Source organism: Cynocephalus volans, chromosome 17 (genome assembly GCF_027409185.1).
Source record: "Cynocephalus volans isolate mCynVol1 chromosome 17, mCynVol1.pri, whole genome shotgun sequence".
In the NCBI taxonomy this organism is placed as follows: domain Eukaryota; kingdom Metazoa; phylum Chordata; class Mammalia; order Dermoptera; family Cynocephalidae; genus Cynocephalus; species Cynocephalus volans.
This window is the reverse complement of record NC_084476.1, coordinates 12434831-12457448: the sequence shown is the minus strand read 5'-3', so window position 1 is coordinate 12457448 and position 22618 is coordinate 12434831. Positions and strand designations below refer to the sequence as shown.

Here is a 22618-nt window from a genome sequence, read left to right as displayed (position 1 = left end):
GGAGAAATGAAAGAAGGAAAAGGAAGGAGGAGGAGGGTTTGCCTAGGCAATAAGGACTGTGGGACTAGTGGTTCAAATTCAAACAAATCTCCTCCCCTAGAGGCCTCAGTTTACTCATCTATAAAATAAGTGCACCATCACCCATGTTAGTATTTCCCAAAGTGAGAAAACCACTGGAAGACTTTAAATAGTACACAGAGAGAAAGCATTTGTAAACACTTCAAAGCTATTACCTTCTCAATTTTTTTCCAATCCTTCTGATTACATAAGAAGAAAAACGTCAGTTTGGTGCTAGTTTGGCTAGTGTCTCTCTAATGCTTACTAATCTCCCTTTCTAACAAAGACCTGATCAGAGACCTTGGCAGAAAAGAGCATCTAGCAAGAATGTAACACCATTTTATTTTCATTAAACTTATTTTTACTGTTACTTCTTACTTAGAGCAAACAATTTTTCATTTAGGATAACGACAAAATTTCCTTTTAAAATGGATTTGGGTTGCCAGGTATTAACTATTCAATATTTAAAAATATTAAATAAATAATATATTAGAAAATGACAAAAATCATGACAGTAATAAAGAAAAGACTGAAGTTTGGAAAACACTGGTTTAATGGCATAGTAGTATAAGTAGTGATAGGTTATTTTCAACTCTAAGCCTTAGTTTACTCATCTGTAACATGGGAATATCACCACTATTAAAAGAAAAACTTTAGACAAATTAAATTTAACAGACTTGAACTGAGCAAAGAACAATTTGCAAATTGGGCAGCCACGAGAATCAGAATAGGTTCAGGAGTGACTCCAGGGCTGCCTCCTGGTTGGATAAGATTTATAGACAGAAAAAAGAAAGTGACCTACAGAAAATGGAAATGAGGTACAGAAACTGCTAGATTGGTTACACTAAGGTGTTTGCCTTATTTGAACATGGTTTTAACAGCTGGCTGCCTGTAATTGGCTGAGACTCAGCTACTTGTTACAAGAGAAGGTTATGGTCTGTTTGCACATCAAGTTAGTTTACAAGAGTAGGTTACAGTCTGTTTACACATCAAGTTAGGTTACAGTTCACTATGTCTGACGAAACCTTTAGGCCAAACTTAATACCACCTATCAAAGAAAAGTTGTGGAAAGGATTACATGAGTTAGTTTAGTCCAAAGCCTGTTACTGAGTTTTTAGTAATTATTTATTCCCTTCCCTTTGTAAGGATATTACCAGAAGACTCTTTTAGAGACCTTCAGAGAGAGAGGCTTTCTGTGGGGGATGGGGAAGCCAGGCTTCCTGTGTGTTAGAGACAGGAGCATTTGCTCTGGTTGTAATACTTGCCACTAAGAACCTCCAGGGACCTAGCCTTGCTTTTTACCCTGACAAAGCTGCAGTCTACTCTCCTAAGGCTCATAATTCTAGTTACAAGCAAGTGACTAAGAATAAAGTGCTACAGAAGAAGTGGTATATATCTTAAATTACTGAGAAATCAGACCCCAAAGGATACCAAGGACAGAAGGACCATTTTATAACAGAAGTCCAAGCTAAAAGAAGGTATTTCATTTGGGGAAATTCAACAATGCTGCAATGGAAAAGAAAGTCAGCAGGTAGTCCATATGATCAATTCATCATCTGCTATTGGGCAACTAGACCCACAGGTGAGAAAACTCTTGGGGAGGGGGGAATCCAATTCTGAGTAGGAGTGCTTCAAGAAAAGGAACACCAACTGAGTACTTAATATAGTCCTACCACTGTGTAGTAAGAGGGACTTTATTCTACATATATTGCCTAATTTCTGCAAACCTGTGAGGTAATTCCAAGTCAACTCACCAAATGGCTAAGTCTCCAAATAGCCAATTCCCTAAATTTACCAAAAACTTGTTTTAATTATTCAGACAGTTCATAACAATTCATATTGATGGGACAGTTTAATTAGCTTTTAAGGATTTCTGCCAAATAAGAATCAACAGGATAGCAGCATTTTAAAAAATGTTCAATTTGTCTCCACCCTAACTCTGCTGTTGCAACTGGAGGGAACTGGGGCAGAGAAAGGACCTCTTTTGGTGGAAAGATACAGCCCGGTCTGAGCTGTAGGGGACAGGGGAGAAATGAGGTACCAGAAAAGAGGGAGCAGAAAAAGGAAAATGTGGTGGGGTAGCAATTAAGAAGAAGGAGGCTGGCAACAAATTCTATAAATTCTACAAATTAGATCCAGCAAATTGACTTTTATCAAACTGGATATCAGGTAAATCGGACATTTGGCAAACTGGTTTTCAATGACTTAGATTTTGGTGAACTGGTTTGCTTTATCTATGAAGTCTGTATTAAACTTACTAACAGATAAATTAACTCAGAAACTTTCCTAAAGTAACACAGCTACAGTCTACGTTCTTCACACATCATGTCATTTCAGTCTCCAATAGACTCTGTGTGGTGATTCTACATCCTTTTACCACCTCCCACTCCCCACTCACCCCCCAAAAATTACAAAAATAGGAGAGACAATATTTGAACCCAGGTCTAACTCTAAAGTTCATGCTCTAACACATTAGTTATCACTACATCATAATAACAATTTGTTGAAATAATTTTTCACACACCCCCAATATTGAAGTTTGTCTATCATAATACAGTAACAATTTACTCTTTTCTGCAGATTTGTATCTGCTACTCAGAAGCTGAGTGGCATTACTGCCACACTAAATTGAAATAATTTAAGGCAAAACTCAAAATTTTAGAGATCTCATTATTTTATTTAGACTAAACAACCTTATTGTTCATATGACTTCAGATTGAATTTTGTAGAACTGAAACTGCTTGAGAATTTTCATTACCATCTTTAAGGACTCTCAAACTGGTAAACACTGATGTATATTATAAATTCTTCATTTCATTATGTTGATTTCACTTACAAACAGAAGCATACAGTTTCATGATCAATTACTTTGATCAAACTATGACTAGGCTAGTCAAATTAAATCAATGTAAAAACTAAAATAATCCTAAAATCTATAAAATCTATATAAGACATTAGTGCTTGTTCAAGCTATTTGCTTTACTGCTAGGCTCTTCAGGGATTTATTGTATTTATGATGCTAGGGGACATGTCTTATCTCACCTATTGACACATAAAACCTGACTTCTCTTATAGCAACAATTTCAAGGTTCCTCCTATCAATAAGATAGCACTTCAAGGCTCTCTAAACAACTGAGAATATATTTGTCTCTGCCCTTTTTGGTAAGCAGAAAAATTCCTTATTCATAGATCTTATATTGTGGCCCATATATAAAGCATTTTTAAAATATTAATATTTTTACTTTTACACTGCTTGAGTATAATCAGAAACTTTTACCAAAGTCCCCACTGCTATGAAATATTTTAAGAACCAATTAAACTGTTACTTTAAAAAAATGTTAAATATTTGTTTTGATTCCCCACTGGGTTCAAAAATCTCTTTGATGTTAAGATGGGGAAAAGATAGATCTTTTCAGTAAATCTGAATAACGCAAACTGACACTTTGAAAAACACCACCCTACCTTAAACCTTTTCAAGTACATATTTTACATGTTCAACAAATAGATGACAAACTTAATTATTTTTGTAGTCTATTCCAGGCTTCTTTCTTTTGCACTTTAATAGTGCCTCTGATAAATTACTTCTGATCTTCATTGTACATCAAGGCTACACTTAATGTTTCAGCATGATGCTTTAGCAAACAGAATATGATTCTACCTAACCTCTTTTGAAATTGACAAAAGCTATAAATTTAACTCCAGACAGCTTCTATAGTTTGGTTAGATTCAAGGTCAGCTCAAGGCTTTTAATTACTAACCAGGATTTGAGGAAGTTTGGACTCAGTATAGTTAAGGGAAAGAGCAGCTGGCTTATTCATTTTCTTATTAAAGAGCGTTATAAAAACTGAATCTTGGCAAATTGCAAGTTCTCTGACCACCAGTGGCAAGCACAAAGAAGCAGAGCAAATGATGCTCAAACATTCATGTTTACTTTCAATCAACATAAACTTTTTAAGTGGCTAGAAGACACCTTAATTTTAATCTCAGTAAATATGACATATGTTTTAATGAGGAATTTATATATAGCTGGACTCCCAAAATGTTTCTATTTCCATTCTGAAACCAGCTCTGTAAAAATTTGTGAATACCTTTCAAATTAGCATTAGATTTATTTAGGTCTTTTCAACATCAAATCCTGCACAAGATCAGGATAGAAGCTAGCCACTGAGGACCCCATGCAGATTATGCAGATTTCTAAAGGAATGGAAGTTTAACTTCTCTCTCCGTGTACCTAATTTCTAATCACACTCAGTGATAGGTCTCAAGACATATGAAAGACCTTGAGGAAGATGATATAACTGTGTCAGAAGACACACACATACACATCCATCCTCCCAAGATTTTTAGAGGCAAGCAGAGAAGTCTCCAAAGTGTCTCTGCCACCCATTTACCCATAATCTATAAGAAGAAAGAAGGCAGCTTCAAAAGAGTCCCTCAGCACTGGTCTGACCAGGCTGGAGATACTGGGGTGAGGGTGGAGACAACACGTTTGGGAAAACTAGTGCCAGAAACTAAAAGATTTAGAAACAAGAGGTATTGGGAATGACTTTCTCTCTCCAAAAAATAAGAACAAAGCAAACAGCTTATCACAGTGTCTCAATTCTATCTCAAGCACCAGGCATTTATAAAAATAAGTACTACTGACAGCCCTAGTTGTTAGCATATGAGATACCTCAGTGTAAATTAAACTAGTTATTAGTGAAGATACATTCTGAGTTAGATACATATTTCTAAAAATTATCCCTCAAAAGTAAGCCAAGATCAAAGAAAGTACAAGATAGCGTGGGCAGCATTGTTATAACAGTGAGAAACTAAAAACTATCTAAATGGCCAGCAATGGAAAACAATGGGCTGTTATATAGCTATCAAAAGTTTTAAATAAATTCATGTTGAATGAGTGAAGTTTATAACATGAGAAAAAAGCTTAAAATTAAACAAAAAGCAAAAAAAAAAAATTAAACAAAAAGCAGAAAACAATAGCATATACTGTGTGGTTACAAAAACAAGGAACAAAACTAGGATTTGAAAAAAGTCTAGAAGAAAATGTTAACAGAAGTTGCTTAGAGGTAAGATTAAACGTAATTTTCCTTTCATTTTCTACAGTGACCATGCACTTCTAATTTTAAAAACATTAGATTCTTACGCAGCTAACACCTAAGGACCTAAGGGCTACAGGCAATTCAAGCACAGACCTTCAAAAATCAAAACCATTTAAAATCTAAAAACAAGATACAGCTAAATCTCTCCTGCTTTTATTTATATGCAAGCACTTTCAGCTCTGTTCCCCAGGATATATCCCTTAGACAACGCTCTAACATTGCTTTACAAACAAGGCATTTGAAACACTGGGTATTCTCCAGCCAGGAGTCCCATCTATGCTCCTGAAACTAGCTGGGAGAATAAATTTACAGTATTTCACATACTTTGTACTGCCCATAAATGTGTAATAATTTTTTTATTAATGGGCACACTGTATGAAAAGCAAACTTACTTTGAAATATTTTGAAAAGGCTCACAGCAGATAGAAAATTTTATCTTCAAATGTTAAATGCACTTCATCACAGTAGAAGTACTTTCAGGAACTGCTTCCAATCAGTTCTGAATTCCAGCCAGCCTAACTATCTTTCAGAATTGATCTGTCAGCAAGAAAAGGGAATTTTTTTTTTTTTGTGGAAAAGCAATTGTATTTTCCCACATTAGGTGATTGATTAAGTTCTCCCTTCTAAAAGGCTGATTGGTTTCCTGGTGCCAGTAAAATGATTGATGAATATTTCAACTGCAGCTCCCCTGCTACACCCCTCACTTCACTTCACCCCTCCCCCATGCACTGCCGCCCCTTTCCTGCTGGGTTCCCTTTTTACAGACCAGCAGCATTTAAGGAGGTTTCCCTTCCGTTTTGCAATTTTCTTTAATGAACCCACATTCTCAAATACAGGGCAGCTAATCTTAAGAAGATAGGACTCTTCTCTACTCAACTGAGTTTTGCAAATAAAAATCCCTTTACAAAGAATGAGGGAAAATTCTGAAATTAACTGTAGGTTTGACTCAGTGAATGAAACTGTTCTCACAAAAGAGAAAGTATGGCATGGAGGGGTTATAAATGGAAAGAAAAGTGATCATGTTTTTAAAAAAATGAAAACTCTGTAACTTATTTCAAGTTTATATAACAAATTATCATAATATCAGAACTTCAATTGTAAACATATCTATAAAGGAGACTCAGAGAATGGAATTTACATTTAAATTATGTGATCCTACAGACTTTAAAGAATCCAGGTGTTCTAAAACCAAAACAAGGAAGGGGAGTTTAGCAAATGTAAATGTTCTTAGAGGGATGACTGAACAGTATCTGAAATCAAAATCATCCCAGAGAATCTGGGCTGTGAGTACCATAGCTATTTGCTTTAGGCAGGGCTTTCCTAAATTGCAACTTCCTGTTTTACCCAATTCGTTTCACCATAAAGCTGGAAAATCCCTTCAGGGATTATCTAATTTAGCTCCTTCATTTTATAGGTGGGCCCATAGAGACACGACAGAGCTAGAATCAGAACCCAGACATAAACTATTTCCTGGGCCTCATACCTCCTCAATGTGGTTTGTTTCCTCTCTGAAGTCCTTTCCTATTCAAACTACTTTACTATCATAATTTATTAACACACAACACCTCACTTTCTCACTCTCTCTCTTTGCTAGGAAATCACCTTCTATAGTTTACAAACTTCAGGCAACTAGCTCTTATATTTCCGTCTTCAAGGGACCACATCAACCTTCTTGGATTGGTTCTCTCCCCTTTCATATAGCCAGCTTTTGTGTGGCAGAAATAAAAAAGGTACAAGAGGCAAAGACCATCTTTTCCTAAACTGCAATCCCAAATGCAGTCAAGCAAACAATCACTAGTTTATTGGCCATCTCACATTAATCTGATGTTCCTAGTCATTTTAAATTACAACAACGAACCACGTTTCCAAACAGAAACTACATTCTAGTTCCAGGAGGACCCAGCAAACCTTGGATTTAGCTTCAACACAATCCTTGACTTAAATATTTGCCTCAATTTTCTCAAGTAGCTGAAAAACACATTCCCTTCCCTTAGATTTTGCAGATTTTCTCTTACTACCAGCAAAGGACCCTGATATAAGAAAAAGACTCACATTCCTGACCTGACTCTTCTTTCATTCATCCAACATTCATGAAACACCAATTCCCTGTGCTTAGTACTTAGTATATAGATACAAGACATGGTATTCCTGCCTTGAGTAGCTCAAAACCCCTTCTTTCCTTAGCATCCCACCCCTCATATTCAGCAAAGATTGTCCCTGATTTGACGAAATTGTTTTCCAGTCAACAGCTTATTAAAGCCCAACTGAGAGTAAGAAAAAAGTCACTTGCAACTTGAAGAGTGAATCTTTCTGACTCTGTAATCTATAAAAGTTGAATTCTGAGCCTCGTCAACAACTATAAATGTCCTGGATTCTCAGGTGTCTGTTTGGGGGCAGATACTATGCTTGGCACTTTACAGACCTTGTCTCTAATCCTAGTAACCCTACAGTCAATTTCAGAAACGTTAAGAGTATAAGCAGGGGAGGGATTAAATCTAGGAAACAAATCATTAATGCTGTTACTGTGGAATCTTGGAGATAAACTTCTGTGGACCTCAGTTTTCACATCTATAAAATGGGGATAATAGTGAACACCTCCCTCTTAGGATTATGGATAAAGTAAGTTAATATATGTAAGTTACTCAGAATATTGTATAATAAGCACTACATAAATGTTAGCTGTTATTATTACTGAATGAATACACTACAGTTCAGAGACGTCAAGTGACAGTCATATAGCTGTGATCTTTGTTCTGTCACACTCCAGAGTCCCTACTCTTTCCCTCTCACACCATCTAAACAAAATCCTTCTTCACTGGCTGAAACTACTACTGCCACTTCCAAAAAACAAAGCCCTTTAAATGGATGTCAACGGGGGGTTCCCCCAGGTGGTTTATTATCCTGCTAAAAATGCATCTTGAGGAAAGGACTGCAAGGCTAGAGAGGAAGTCTCCTGACAGGTTAGATTTCAAGAGTACAGTAAGAATATGAAAGAAGCAGAAAAAAAAATCTGCCTCAGTTATTAGGTTTAGTAATTAAAGCAATATAACTCAATTGAAAAATGCATTTGAAGATTTTATCTGAAACTTGAAATAAAATCCAAGGATTAAAATGAAAAAGAAAGGCTTGTATCTTCTTATAACTAAGCTGCAATCCCCATGGAACACAAAATGTTTTAAAAGGTACGTTACATGAAACTCCAAGAAGATCAAGATAAATACAGAGCTCTTAGGAAGGAAGCCCAAATATCTCACTGATCTTTCATCACCCATCCAAGCTTCACCTTAAGTTCTGATGCAGTAATTCCTTATTGTTATTCACATTGTTATGTGACATTTCTTCAGCCAGCAAGGCCACTACAGAATGAGTTCTACCTAGCAACTACCCCAAGTAAATCCGTAACTCTTTGACAACACAGTTATTGACTTACACTAAAATGTTACTCACACTAGGAAAGGGTATTCTTAGACCAGAAGAGGAGATGGTTCTCCTATGCAGACTTTATTATCACATCAGTGAAAAACAGGTTAAAAGTAAACTAATCTACAAAATGGTACTGCCAAAATCACAACTTTAAGAAAACTCAGTGAAAGCCAAACATGTATAAAGGAAAGCAAACAAGAAAGCTACTCTTGATGGAAGTTTTAAAAAGCAACATAGGATTTTTATCTCACAAATATTTCATTATTCTTATAGCAATAATTCTTATGAAGAAATTATTTTTGTGTTGTCAAATTTATTTCCACAATTATAAATCTGCCCTCGGTGAGGAAACTAGTTCTGTTGGAAAACTGCTGCCACAAGATAATTAACAGTTAAGCAACAGATTCCAAAACAGCAGGTAACAAAAGCCTTATCAGAGAACTCAGTGAGGGTTAACTACAACACATTTCATTTAGTACCAAGCAAAGAAAACTTAAAATGATATGAACTCTTTTCAATAAAAGGTAGCTTCATTATGGAGGGGAGAAAAAAAAAAAGAAAAAGAAAAACCCAAAGTAACAAAGTACTAAAAATAGTACCTGGAAATCACCATTTTCTTACACATTAAGTTGGTTCATTTAGATCAAGCGTTCTCACATATTTTGGTCTGAGTGCTCTCACGAACCCTTTTACACTCATAAAAATTACTGACGACCCAAAAGAGCTGGTATTTATGTAGTTTTATCTATCAATATTTATGATATTGAAAAGTAAAACTATGAAAATTTTAAAATACGAAGGTACTTTAAAAAGTTCATAGAAAAACATAATAAAAAGATAATGTGAATCCATGAAGTTTTTTAAGTACCCTCACATATTTAATAATTTATTTAAAAGTAAATAAAACATGTTAAAGAACATAGTGTTATGAAAAATAAGTACCTTTTCCAATAAAACATAATAATTAGAACAAGTGGCATTGTTTACTTTTTTGCTAATCTCTTTAATATCTGGCTTAATTTTAGCAGCTAGATTCTTCTATCTGCTTCTCCATTCAGTTTTTGTTTGTTTGTTTGTTTGTTTTTAGTTGAAGTACAGGCAGAAAATCTAGCCACAAACAGATTTATAATTGGAAAAGAAAGAAGTATTTTTAAAATAACTGTGGATATTTTTCTTTGATACTACACCAAAATTCTAAGTGGTGGTTTCTTAAAGGCTAGTTCAGTGTGGAGTCTAAAACTGTTATCATTGAACTATGTGTATGTACTCTTACACTACAATCTGTTGATCCATCTGGCATTTTCAACAGATCTTTTATCCATGCAAGATTTTATAATACCACACATAGGTCTTTTGGAAAATATTGCATTGCTGAGATATGCAGATGTGCAAAATGTTGACACATTTCATTATATAATATCAAAAATCATATTGGTTAATATCATCATCCATCTCATCAGAAAAGTTTTTAAAAACTGCATAGATGTCAAGCTCATAGCGGCAAGTCTAAGTTTTCCAAAATTCTAACTGTCGCCTGAAAGCTCAAATTTTATTCACTGGCAACAAATATCGTCAGTTTTCCTTAGTGTGACAGGCTCACTCTTAGCTTTTGAGAAAGACAGTCTGCCAAATATTCAAGACTGAATAAAGAATAGTTCGGCAATTGTTCTTTTAAGTAAAAATAGTGTCCATGAAAAAAAGCGGCTAGTTCAGCTCACAATATAATAGCCCAAGCACTTTCCCTTGAAACAACCATTCTACTTTAGTATGTACCAGAAACACTTTGTGTGTACTTGCCATTTCATCACAATGAATATCAAAAACACATGTACTCAAGGGTGGAGATTTAATAAAATTAATCATTTTTACTGCTTTATCAAGGACATTCTTAAGTGAAAATGGCTTTTTTTTTTTTTTTTTTTAATACAAGTGCATGGAGGTGAAGAATACAATGACTACTAGTATGGTTTGGTGCCTTGATTTCTGCTAAGGCACTGGCAGTTTTTACTGACTGTTGTTTCTGCAAAATCAGTGCAAATGTCAACACAGTGAAAAAGGCAAATAATGTCTCAGTATTATAACGAAAATAGTTTTGACCTGAAGAATATCCTGAAAGGGTCTCAGGGACCCCCAGAGGTTCGTAGATCACATTCTGAAAACCACTGGTTTAGATACAACAGTAAATAAATTTTAAAACTCAGTAAGTGCGACGAGATTAAGTCTGAAAAAAAAATCCAGTAATGAATGATCAATAAATGATGAATGACAGAAAATAATACAATCTAACTGACTACTACTTATTTGTTTATAAATTTTAAAAGGCAAGAGACGAGGAAGCAGTATAAAAGTATATAAAGCTACATAGAAGTAATGAATGATCAATCCAGTAATCCAGTAATGAATGATCAATAAATGATAAATGACAGAAAATAATACAATCCAACTGAATACTACTTGTTTATAAATTTTAAAAGGCAAGAGACGAGGAAGCAGTATAAAAGTATATAAAGCTACACAGAAGTGTCCTGTCCTCTCTTTTTTTCTGATAGAAAGACTAAATTACATAAATTGGCATTAACTATGATAAAAAGAACATTGCATCTGATCCAGTAGAGCATAAGGAATTAACAGAAACAGTCTAAATTGAATTTTTAATTCTTCCAAGGTGATACAGCTTCAGGATTGAAATGAGCATATGAATTAAATAAAGTTAATTTTTAAAATGAAAACCAGATATGCTTAAGCTAGTTCCCTTCACTGAATCAGTCTATCCTTCATTTTGACACAGATTTGTTACTGAAATGTTTCCTGACTCCTAAACTAAGGGATTTCCTTAAACTAAGGGATTTTCCTAAACTAAGGGGTTTCCTCCGGGAAACATCATAGGTAAAATATCGTCGGAAGTTTAACCAATTATCTCATTTTTCAATCAAAGTTTTAGAGGAAATAAATAGAGAATACAGAAATTTTGGCACTACAGAACTCACTCACAGACTCCCTGAAATGCTTTTATAGACATGTAAAATTCCACAATAACACGAACTGTAAGAAAGAGTTGGAAATAAAAAGCTGGGAAGACTATCTACCTCTTTCACATCCAGAATTAACTTGTGCAGTTCTCTCTCAAAATTATGATTCCTTGGTATATTTGTAATGAATTACAAACTGTTTCCAAAGCAAAAGCTGTTCAAGCAAATATCTATGTTAGACACATTCTTTGCTAATAACCCCACTACTGTTCCCACGTGCTATAGCTTATTACTCTAACAATTCCCTCAATCAGTATTACCAAATGCTTTTTATAATTTCTCACTTGGCAATGAGAGTAAAGTCACTATTCTGGTTCAAACCACCCACAGAGTATATCTTCAAATCAAATCAAATGCTGGTATTACATGCTGCTGCTCAGAAAATTGGTTTTGGAAACATTACACCTGCCAGCTGACTTATCAACAGTGCCTATAGAACTGACACCAACTTAAAGGCAATAATCGGACCAGAAAAGAGAAAAATATACTACTACTGCCATCTGTGGTTTATGCTTGAATAGTTTCTCTGGTGTAAACAAATTGAATGGTGCAGAGTTGGCAATTACGATCCAAAGATCTCATCATTTGAAGATACTTTTAAAAGATATTAATATAACAAATTGTAGAATTTAGCATAAGATATAAGAACCTGATTTACTATTTGAGCTTATTATATAATGCTGATGGAGAAACCACGAAATACCTTGAAATTTTTTCTACTGCACAAAGGCTAACTTTTGTTTTCCCAAAACACACAATCCTAAAGAAATTCAAAAACCTGAATGATTCTTGTGAATTTATAATCAGGATAGTTTCTCTTTTGAAATAGTGACTGTTAATACTAAAATATCCCCCATAGTTTTTAAAGCAAAAATTATATTTTTTTAAAAATCAAGGAATTTTCTACTTAGACATAAGAGGTTTGCCACGAAAAAACTTTTGAGGGTTCAATTATTCCTATAATTTTTTTAAGATCAAAAATTCCAAAATGCAAATGAAGCCTCAAAGTAGGCTATTTTCACAACTTATTTTCTCTTGGTTTGCTTTCTCAAATGACAACCACTGTAGCTTGGGGATCAAAAGGTTCGGTGCAGCTGGGGGTGGGGAAAAAAGCAATTCAGCTCACCAGCAGCCAGCTGAGGAAATCCTGGTCCATTCCCAAACTAAATCACTGTTAATTAGAATTACCGGGATGCACTAGTAAAGTCTTATTTAAATAATCATAACCAGCGGGGAAAAAAAAGTCTTTCTTGACAAGCTGTTCTACAAAGGCTACTGTTTAACAGCAGGTAATAAAAAATGAAAAACTAAGGTAGAAAATGTTCTATTCTCTCAAATAAAATTCTCTCTTCTGTAGTTATTTCTAAACCACACTGAAAAGCAGGTTAGACATCTCAATAGTTTTCTTCTAATTTTCCATTACCTAGAGTGGTTTAACACCCTTATCTTTACAAGCTGTGTTGGAAAACAAGCAGTAGAAGACTAGGCTTGATTACAGGAATACTGTATATCAACCAAAGTTACATCCAGAGACGTTTTTAAGTTTAAGATTAAGCTCAGCTGAATCAGAAACTTCAGCTCTAAAAGCCCAACACACAAAACAGAATTATGTGCTCAGTACCAGACCCCCCCTTGCCAACTTTTAATAATTTTGGTATTTCTGGACCATGGTTATCAATCAAAGGCATCCATAAACCCTTAAATTACCTGAGCCAGGGAAAACTTAAAAAACAAAAAAAAGTTGACATTAACAACACAAAAGTTTGAAAGAAAACATTTTCCTTCTTGGTTTTGGAAATATTTCCAAAGTGTACTCTTTGTAATCACTACTTATATGGCAATATTAGATAGCTACTTCCTGTTTAAAACTATTTCAAGGACACTTACTCTTTGCTGAAATGCAAGAGTTTTATCTGTTAATTCAGAAACTTTGATTTTTCTGACTCTGGCCCTTTTCACATATAAGATGACTGAAATCTAGTTTGCACACAAAATAAGGCATTTTTATTGTCCTACTTAAAAAATATATTTGACTAACAATGTAAAACTTATTCTTTAAAGGCATCTTCCTAAATTTAACTTGCAATTTAATTATAAGCATGGAAGAAATGAAGAGAGAAGTGTCATTTAATTTGGCTATAACCCAAAAAGTAAACATAAGAGAAAATCATGACAAGGACCCCAAGATCTGGATTAATTTGCTGACAATGAAGTCACCTAATGTGGGAAGGATCCTATCCTGGCTTTTTGAAATTCTGAAGCCAGAAGTTGCCATCTGAACACAATTCATTAATAGACCAATTTTTTTCAACACAAACCAATAAATATCTACCCATTTATAAAAATGAAGTGATGGTGTCTTACTACAGGATGAAGCTAACACAGCCCCAGGCCTCAAAACATGCAAGCATCAACAGCAATTTAAAGCCAACTCGCACAAGTACTAGAAGCGCTATAAGAAATATCCTTTACCAGTATTATAGTACAGCAGTTGACGTTTCAACCCACCATGCTCAACTATCTTAAAATTTGGTTTTTTAACAGAAAGTCTATCTTCCACCATCCCAGAAAAATAAGGAGGGAAAAATCAGAAACCAATAAATTGTGAATAAAATAGAGAAATGTATGATTTGGGCATAGTTTTGGAAATTTGCCAGCCAATCTTTTTCTTCATTAGCTCTCATCTAATAACTACCTTTCATGTGCTAACACGTGCACACACACACACACTTTTTGCTATAGAATTCAGAATGAATTATAGATAAGGAAGCACATCGTGATGACATGAACAAGATAATGCTCAGAAAGAATTCAGTGTATTGTACATCGGAGATTGGAAATGTGGTCATCTCCCACCTCGGCTGCACAAAATCACCAGTGAATCTGTTCACTGTTGCCTTTCAGTGGTCTTTGGAGGTCACCCAAACTAACCCCACCGCAAAAAACAAAAAACAAAAAAACCCTGCGTGCTATACATACTAAGGAACAAATGTACTACAGCATGCATTATTTTTTTTAAGTAGAAATAAAAATTCTGAGGTGACTCCAAATTAACTTAATTTTAAAAGCCACAGAACTGAAAAGTTAAACTGCCATGTGAAATATCTGCTATTTATTTTCAGATATAAACACTAAGATGGCATGGTCATAGCAGGAAAAAGAGCATCATGTTAGTGAACTTTTCCCCATTTCCTCTAAAGTGTAATTATATAAGATATGCTTTTAATTACTTATAATGGCTTATAACCTTCCTTTCTTTAAATATTTAAAAGTCTACTCCCTCATTCTCTTAAAATAAATTGAACAAATGCAATATTCAGCATATGCTTCCTCAAATCATTCATCTTCCTTTGAAACCCCAAAAGGGAGCAGTCCTCTCTTAACAACTAAATGAGTTCATGTTTGTTATGAAAACCTACAAGCAACAAATGAAAATAGCACAGTCAGCACAGAGAATTTCTGGAAAGGTGATGGTGCATAAAAAGGCTAGCAACTCGGTTGGGATAGAATAATAACCATTTAAAGGACTGTAAATTCAACATCAATGGCGTTTCCGGCAGAAAACATTTTTAAAATTCCACCTCCAGCTTATTTCTCATGACACAGACCAAAAGACCTCCTATCTAGATAGGTAACTCTTGCAAATGTTTCATACAAAATGGAAATCAGTCACTAGGATAAAAAGTCAGGAGAATTCATTATTTTCTGCTTAGAACTTAAGCAGTTTCATTTATTTTTGGAGAAAAATATTAAGAAGCAAAAAGAAAAAAAAGTGTCCACTATTCCAAAGGCAAACTTTTTTCTTTATCTTTTTTGGCAGTTTTTCTGTTAGCATATTTAGTTCATGAGTGCTAATGAACATATATTGTAAAACAGTACACAATGCTAGTTTTACATTGAAAAATAAAATATCCCACAACAGTCTAGTGATTCATGTTTTTTCTTTTAAGCCCACCAAGCTGCCAAAAGTTCCCACTGTGTTTTCAACAAAAAGAAAATATTATAACATTAACTTGGACTGATGTAAAATATTAAAGCCACCTTAGCCTAAATGGATTGCTCGATAACATTCTTTTAAATGGTTTGACCAATTGAGGAAATGAGACTATGAATGGGAAATCCGATTAACAATTAAAATTGCCATTGAGTTCTTTAAAATGTACTAATGAATAATTAACAACAAATGCAGTTCTCAGACTTCCCTTACACCAATATTATTCTCAAGTAGAACTGAAAGTAATGTCTGCAGTAAAATCCGTCATCTACATTATATGCACAGGTGAGTACAGGAGTGTTCACACATAGGAAGGCATCATAAAAATATACACACTAATGTGGGCTATAAGACAGATCTGGGGCTTGGGTAAAAAAATCAGCATGGCAAATTTTAGATCAGAATTTACAATATTTACAAATAAGAACCAAACCAAATCTCCATACGAACTAGCTTATAAAGTCAAAAGCATTAAAGAAATCCTTTGTTCCTATGATACTGTCACCTTCTACCCTAACTGGATTCCAGCCTCCTCCTTTGTGATAGGGGATTTTATTGATCTAAAACATGTTCACATTCAGAAATTAGTCTCCAAAGACACCCCACGGGACGGCTAGACACCACACACATCTCCAAAAAGAACAAGAGCTTTGAAAAGCATATGACTGTTTGATTAGCAACATCAAGCGAAGTTAAACAGGCTCTCTTTTAAACAGACTTTTTCCTTAACTGATAAAAATACCAGATCTACTGAATTAACAATCAATGTGTGATAAGCTAATAAACGTATGAAGCCGCAGATCCAACCCAAGATTTCTCTCCTCTGTAGCTCCTCGTTCATTCATCAATTGAGCGCCTAAGTGACCTATTTTCAGGTTACTTTCCTCACACCTGCCAGGTCACTGTCCTGCTTGAGAAACTTCTTGCTGAAGCAATTAATTTTTAGTGCCTCCTAACTGTCCCGGGTGTTTGCATTCAATTTGAAATCTGTTACTTGTTAGACACTGTTCAGTCCCAGATCTTTCACAGAATTGCGAGTTTATGGCGCAGAGAGGGGAGGAGGCACGGATCTGTGAGAGCCTGCCCTTTATTCGGAAATGAGGAGATGTGAAAGGTGGAAAGCAGGGCAAATAAATAAATAAATCGGGTTTGCCGCCGGAGCGTTTGCCGGCCGGTACGAGCACCCTTTGTAATGCAGGCCTCCCGGGGCTATCGCCTGCGCTAATTGCTCCAGGGCGCTTTCCAAGTTCAAAAGTTCACCTTTTACGACCTCACAAAAGCTCCTTACACGTTACCAATAAAAACATTCCGCGGCAAACACCGAGGGGGAAAATATCAAACAGATACAAATAAAACACCCCGCAGGGGGAGGGCGCGAGGAGGGGGAAGAGGGCGAGAAAGCCCAGAGGAACCTGAGGACCCGGCCCGGACGCGGGGCCAAGGGGAGAGCGGTACGCAGGACCCGGCCGGGCCAGGTAAGGAATTCTCAGCACCCGAGGTCCGGGCTCAGGAAAGGGAGAAAGGGACCAGAAGAACTGAGGCTGGGCAAGTGCGGACCGGGACCTGCCGGTAGGAGCCGGGAAGAGGCAGGTGTCCCGAGCCCGCAGGAAGTCGTCGCCCAACAGAGAGGCGGCTGAGCAGAGACGTCGGGGAAGCTGAGGCGCGGGAGAAGGAACAGGCATGAAGAGCTCCGAAAAAGGAAACGACGGGGGACACCTAACGAGCTAAGGGTCCGCGCAGAGGTGGGAGGCTCGCAGTACTAAGAGTGAAGGAAGCGCGGGGCTGCAGAGGGGAATAGGCTCTAGGAAGGTGCGGGGTAGCAGGGTGTGGAGTCGGGTCCGTAGGGCAAGAAGGGCGCGACCGCGGAAGGAGGAGGGACCCGCGTGGGGGAGGGGATGCCCCCACTGACCGGCCGCGAGGGGGGATCCGCGCCGGGGGGGAGGGGAGGACTCGACTCTAAGGATACCGGGGGAGGGGGAGAGGGGTCCGCGCTGAGGGGATGGGGGAGGGAGAATTGGCGCTGAGGGGACGGGGGGAGGGGAGGCCTGCGCTGAAGGGACAGGGGGGAGGGGGGAAACGAAGCTCGGTGCTGAGGGAACCGGGCAGGGGAGGGCCCACACTGAGTGAGACGGAGGAGGAGAGGGAGGGTCGGCGCTCAGAGGGACCGGGGTGAAGGTCCACTCTCAGGGGCCACCGCGGCTTCCCAGAGCGAGAGTCGACCGAGAGGAGGGGGATTCCTGCTGGAAGGACAGGAGGCCGGTTCTTGCTTGGCCCAGGCTCTCCAGGCCCCTCACCCACCATTGCGCGGTGGCGGAGGGAGCGCGGCGGGCGGCTCCAGGAACCCCGCCGAGCCCCCGCCGCCTCCCCCTCCGCTGGGCGGCCGTTCGTCCCGCTCCATGCGGTGGTGCTCAGGGCCCGCGCTGGGTTCGCTGCTCCGCCATGACCGGCTCCTTCGTCGTCGTTGCCGTCCGCCGGGGGGAGGGGGCTGTCAGGGGCCGGCGGGCTCCCGGCCGCGGCGCTCTCTGGCCCCCGAGCCTCCCGGCTCCGCGCCCCTCCGCGCCGCGCCCCCTCAGCACTGGCCAGCTCCCTCCCCTGACGTCACGCGCCGCTGCTACGCACGGCCCTGCGGGGCACGCTGGGAAATGGAGTCCGCCCGGCGAGTCCGGCTGCGCGGGACCCTACCAACTGTAGGGGTGGGAGGAAAGATAAGCAGCCCTGAGGAGGGAAAGTGAAGGCCTATAGACATCACAGACCCTGATAAAACTTCTGAGAAATATTTAACAAAAGGTTATTCCAGGGCCTTTTCTTTACTGTAATTTATCCGAGGTCAAATCTCCCTATGACCCTCGTATTCCCCCGTTCTAACAATGAGTCTTTCCAAGGAGGCGGATCACGAAGGAGCCCGGGTGAGCACGTGCAACGAAGCCCAGCCCTGTGGGCGTGGCCCCGGGAGGCGGGGCTTGGAGGTATTCACGAGGGTCTTCCTCCGCGGCTGCAGGGCAAATTGGACCGGAGATTAAAGGACAGGAGTTTCACTTGAGGTGACTGCGTTCGTATGCAAATGGAATTTATACAGCTTTGCTTTCCGGGGTAGTCTTTAAAGCCTTTTACCTACGGGTGGGCGGGAAAAACTAAAGTTTTTCTCCCTCCTCTTTCATTTTCCCCCTGCCCATAGAATCGATGAGCAAACTAAGCTCCCGGCCATTGATGCCGTTAAAGAAAGCTTCAGGCTCTTGACTCCAGGTGTCTTGGAGCTCTCCGTTTAAGAAAGGCCTCTTTACTGGCCTTGTTCGCCTTTCCCTCTCCTCAGTTTTTCTATCTGTAAAATGGGGTCGGAATAGGAAGTGAGTCCAGTTGGAAGATCCCAAACCCTGCACCCTAACCCCCGCCTCAGTTTCCGAAGCTTTCCAGGAGCAAAATCCTGGATTTTGCAGTGTCTCCGCTGCTCCCGGCTGAACCCACCTCCCGCGGCCACTAGGTGGCGCGCGGCTACTGGCCACTGGGCCTGCCGGAGTGTCCACTCTCAGCGACCCCCTCAAGGAGGAACTCTTCGCGGCTGCCGCCCAGTGTCTAAGCCCTACCTGGCCTGCTTAAAGACAAAGAACAAGAACACTGGTATTTTGCCTGCCTCTACTCTGCCGGGTTATACCGCAGCTTCCTCACTGGCCGCTCATTGCCCGCCCTCCCATCTCCCCACCAGCCCCGCCAATCCTTTGGCTTCTCTGTGTCGTTCCTTGCTTAATTTTAAGTCCTCATCCTCGCATTCGCATCCCTGTCTGTTCTGACCCCTGCCCACATTCCTCACCACACCCATTACCTCACCTGCTATGCAGGAGGATTTGCAACGCTTCCTTGCACTTGCCGGTGGCTGTTCCTTACCAACATGGGTTAACATGTATTTCACCCTTAATCTGTGCCGGCCACTGTTCTGAAAGATTTACATTGACGCTATGTCGTATAAGCCTCACACGGCTCTATCAAGTAGCTCCAATATTGTCCTTAACGTACACTAGTGAAATCACCGAGGACTGATGGGGATTGCAACCCGTCAGTCAAATACCATGACCTGAACCCTTGGCTCCTTCAAGCTGGAATGTTACTGACTTCACCCAACTCATCCTCAAATTCCTATTCATCTTTCAAGATCCCGTTCAAATATTTCTTCAGTGACACCTTCCTGAATACCTCCCACCAAGGGACAATTAGATCTCCTCTGTGTTCCCACACAGAGCTCTCACGCAGCTCTGTTGAGCTCTCTGTGATTGCTTCCCCGCCACCGTTCCTGAGCCACAGAGGACCCGCAGCTCCCCCAAAGACAGGGAGCAATGCTTCTGGAGCTGGCCAGTGTGACAAGGAGAGGAGAGCCCTTAGCTTTGGGGGGAGGGAGGGAACAGAGGAGATGTGTCCTCTGGGCCATAACCTCAGCCCTGGGTTCTGAAATATGTCGGGACCATGTGGACTTCCTAGGGCCAGAATTTCCCTTTCTGTCACAGGCCTCGAGGTAGTGAGTTCCCCTTCTCAGGAGATCCAGTCAGCGGCTAAGTGGCCCTGCAGCCCTGGGGTTTCAGTTGTGGGTGAAGTCGGCCCTCAAAGATGGGCAGAAGAGTTCGACCAAACGCTCAGTCCCTGGAAACATCTCTTCCCCATCTTCATACTCCAGCTCCGTCGTTCCTTCCTCCCAGAAGGCTGCCCAGACCAGATCCCCCTGACTAGTCAAATCCCTGTATTCTCACTGTCAACATTATAACCCCAACTGCTGAGCACAGGGCCTGCAGGTAGTAGACACTCAGTAAATAATTGCTGACTGTGTAAAAGAATGAATAAAAACAGACCTGACTTTTCTACTTAATAACTATGTGACCTTGAGTATGTTACTTCTGAGCCTCAGTGTCCTGGTTTCTAAGGGGGGAGGGATAATAATGTCAGTTGCTGCCTGACAGGAATGATATGAGAATTAAATGACACAGTGCGTGCATAGCAATTAATATAAGGTTTGTCCTAAAAAAAAATTGAACCTGTTACTAATGTTATTTAAAGAGTGATCCGAAATTCCAGATAACTTTCTTCTCAAAATGCTTCTGGGAAGAGTCAAGTAAGGGAAATGACCCCAGCCACTGTCCTAAGCTTATAGGGCCCTATTAGGAAGGCACCTGCTAGGTCTTCTAGGCGACTACTATGGGGCCTTTTCTCTAATTTCTTTACATCTCTCTACATTGTCCTAACAAGCCTAAGTCAGCACATTCACAAGTATTTTCACAGTACAAATGAGACAGGCTAAAAAAAGATGTAAAAAGTATTCCAACTACCTGCAGGACTCAAGACAGAAGAGCTGGAAAGGAAGCCACCTAAGGATAAGGAGGGATCTGGGGGAATGGTCCTGTGGTCAGAGGCAGAGACAGGCAAACAGGACCAGACAGAGATACAGCTAAGAGTAAGGTAGGTATGAGCCTCATCATGGGGGCCTTGCCCTATGGTGGAGGAGGCAGACACTCATCAAATCAAATAATCACACAAACCCACAATTGTATATAAGTGCTACAACTGAGAATGCCCTTTTAAGTTCCAGGTGCTGTGAGACTGTGTGACAGGTCTCATTCTATTCAGGGGTATTGATCAGGGGAGGCTTTCTGGGATAAGGAGCACTAAAGATTGGAAGGATGAATCGGAGTGAGTCAGACTGGGTGGAGAGAAAGTTTCAGGTGCGAGAAACAGCATGTGCAAAGGTCCCATGGCCAAATCAGAGTTTGGCACATTTGAGGAACTGAGATAGTGCATGGTGACTGGAGCCCACTGAGGAAGAGAGAAGCGCAGGAGACAAGGGTAAAGAGGGGGCAGAGAAGACCCTCAGGTCATGTGGAGAAACAGCCAGCAGGGGGCAGATTTCCTCTGGTGACACTAGCCTTGCTCTTCCATGGCCTACCTAGAGGGTAGGAGCCTGGCTGTATCCAGAGAAGGGGATGAGAAAGGGAACCCCTTCTTGGTTCCATTAGTTTTAAGTACATTTTGTCTATTTTTTGAGTTGATAGGATGCACATTACAAAATACACAAGATGCAAAAAAGTATTCAGTGGAAATTCTTACTCCAATTCCTGCCTGCTGGATCCCCTCCTTAGAGATAACCACCATCTGGTTTATTGTCTGTCCTTTCAGAGATAGTCTATGTACATAAGAACATACACAATATTTATTTTTCACAATAACCTAGCCCTGATTTTGATACCTCCCCAGGGGATCCCTAGTTCTGAAAGAAGCTTATTAGTACTGAACATTTACCACATGTATGATACTTTAATTCAGCTGAAAGTTTTGGGGCACTAGACCTTGTGCTAGGTCAGTGGTTCTCAAACCTTAAATCCTCTAGAGGTCTTGTTAAAATACAGATTGCTGGGGCCGGTTCCCCAGAATTTCTGATTCAGTAGGTCTGTGGTGGGACCTGAGAATTTGCATTTCTAACAAGTTCCCAGGTGATGCTGGGGGCGGGGGTAGAAGGACCACATTTTGAGAATAACTGAGCTGGCTGCTCCTGGGGGGGAAACAAAGTATATGCTGCACTGGTGGTCTTATTTCTCTCCACAAGGGAAGGCGTGCTCTACACAATGCCAACAAAAAGTTCCATTCGGTGATCAATTCTATGAAGGAAAGGGGGGCAGGGGGCAGTTCTTAAGGGGGAAGTATTTGAGGGGCACGATAGGAGTGAGGGTGGCAACATTTAGGGCACAAATACAAGTTCCTTTTTGTGCAGTTGAAATTTACAAGCCAGGTAAACATATACCAGTGGGACTCTTGGGCTGTGGGGAGGAGTCACCTACAGTGACAGTGTGGAGAGAGAGGGGAAGGGGGTCCGGCCCCATAGATGCGCAGAGGAGGAAGGGCCTGCAAAGAACCCTGGGAGAGCGCCCTAGGTGAAGTGCCAGGGAAGTTCAGAGGGAAACCGAGGGAGGAGAGGGTTTGAGAAGGAGGCGTGACCAAGAGCCGTGGATTCGGGGAGGGTGGAGAGGCACCGCCTTCGATTTGGT

General features: G+C 39.8%; 1 protein-coding gene across 4 annotated transcripts in view; it reads right to left on the bottom strand.

The window, feature by feature from the left end:
- Nucleotides 1–18000, bottom strand: part of NR6A1 (nuclear receptor subfamily 6 group A member 1) — a 205914-nt gene extending 187914 nt beyond the window's left edge. For all 4 annotated transcript variants that reach the window (XM_063082429.1, XM_063082427.1, XM_063082430.1 and 1 more), the window contains exon 1: nucleotides 17901–18000. In XM_063082429.1, coding sequence (XP_062938499.1) covers nucleotides 17901–18000 — 100 coding nt within the window. The remainder of the gene's footprint in view (nucleotides 1–17900) is intronic.
- Between the last annotated feature and the right edge of the window lie 4618 nt (nucleotides 18001–22618).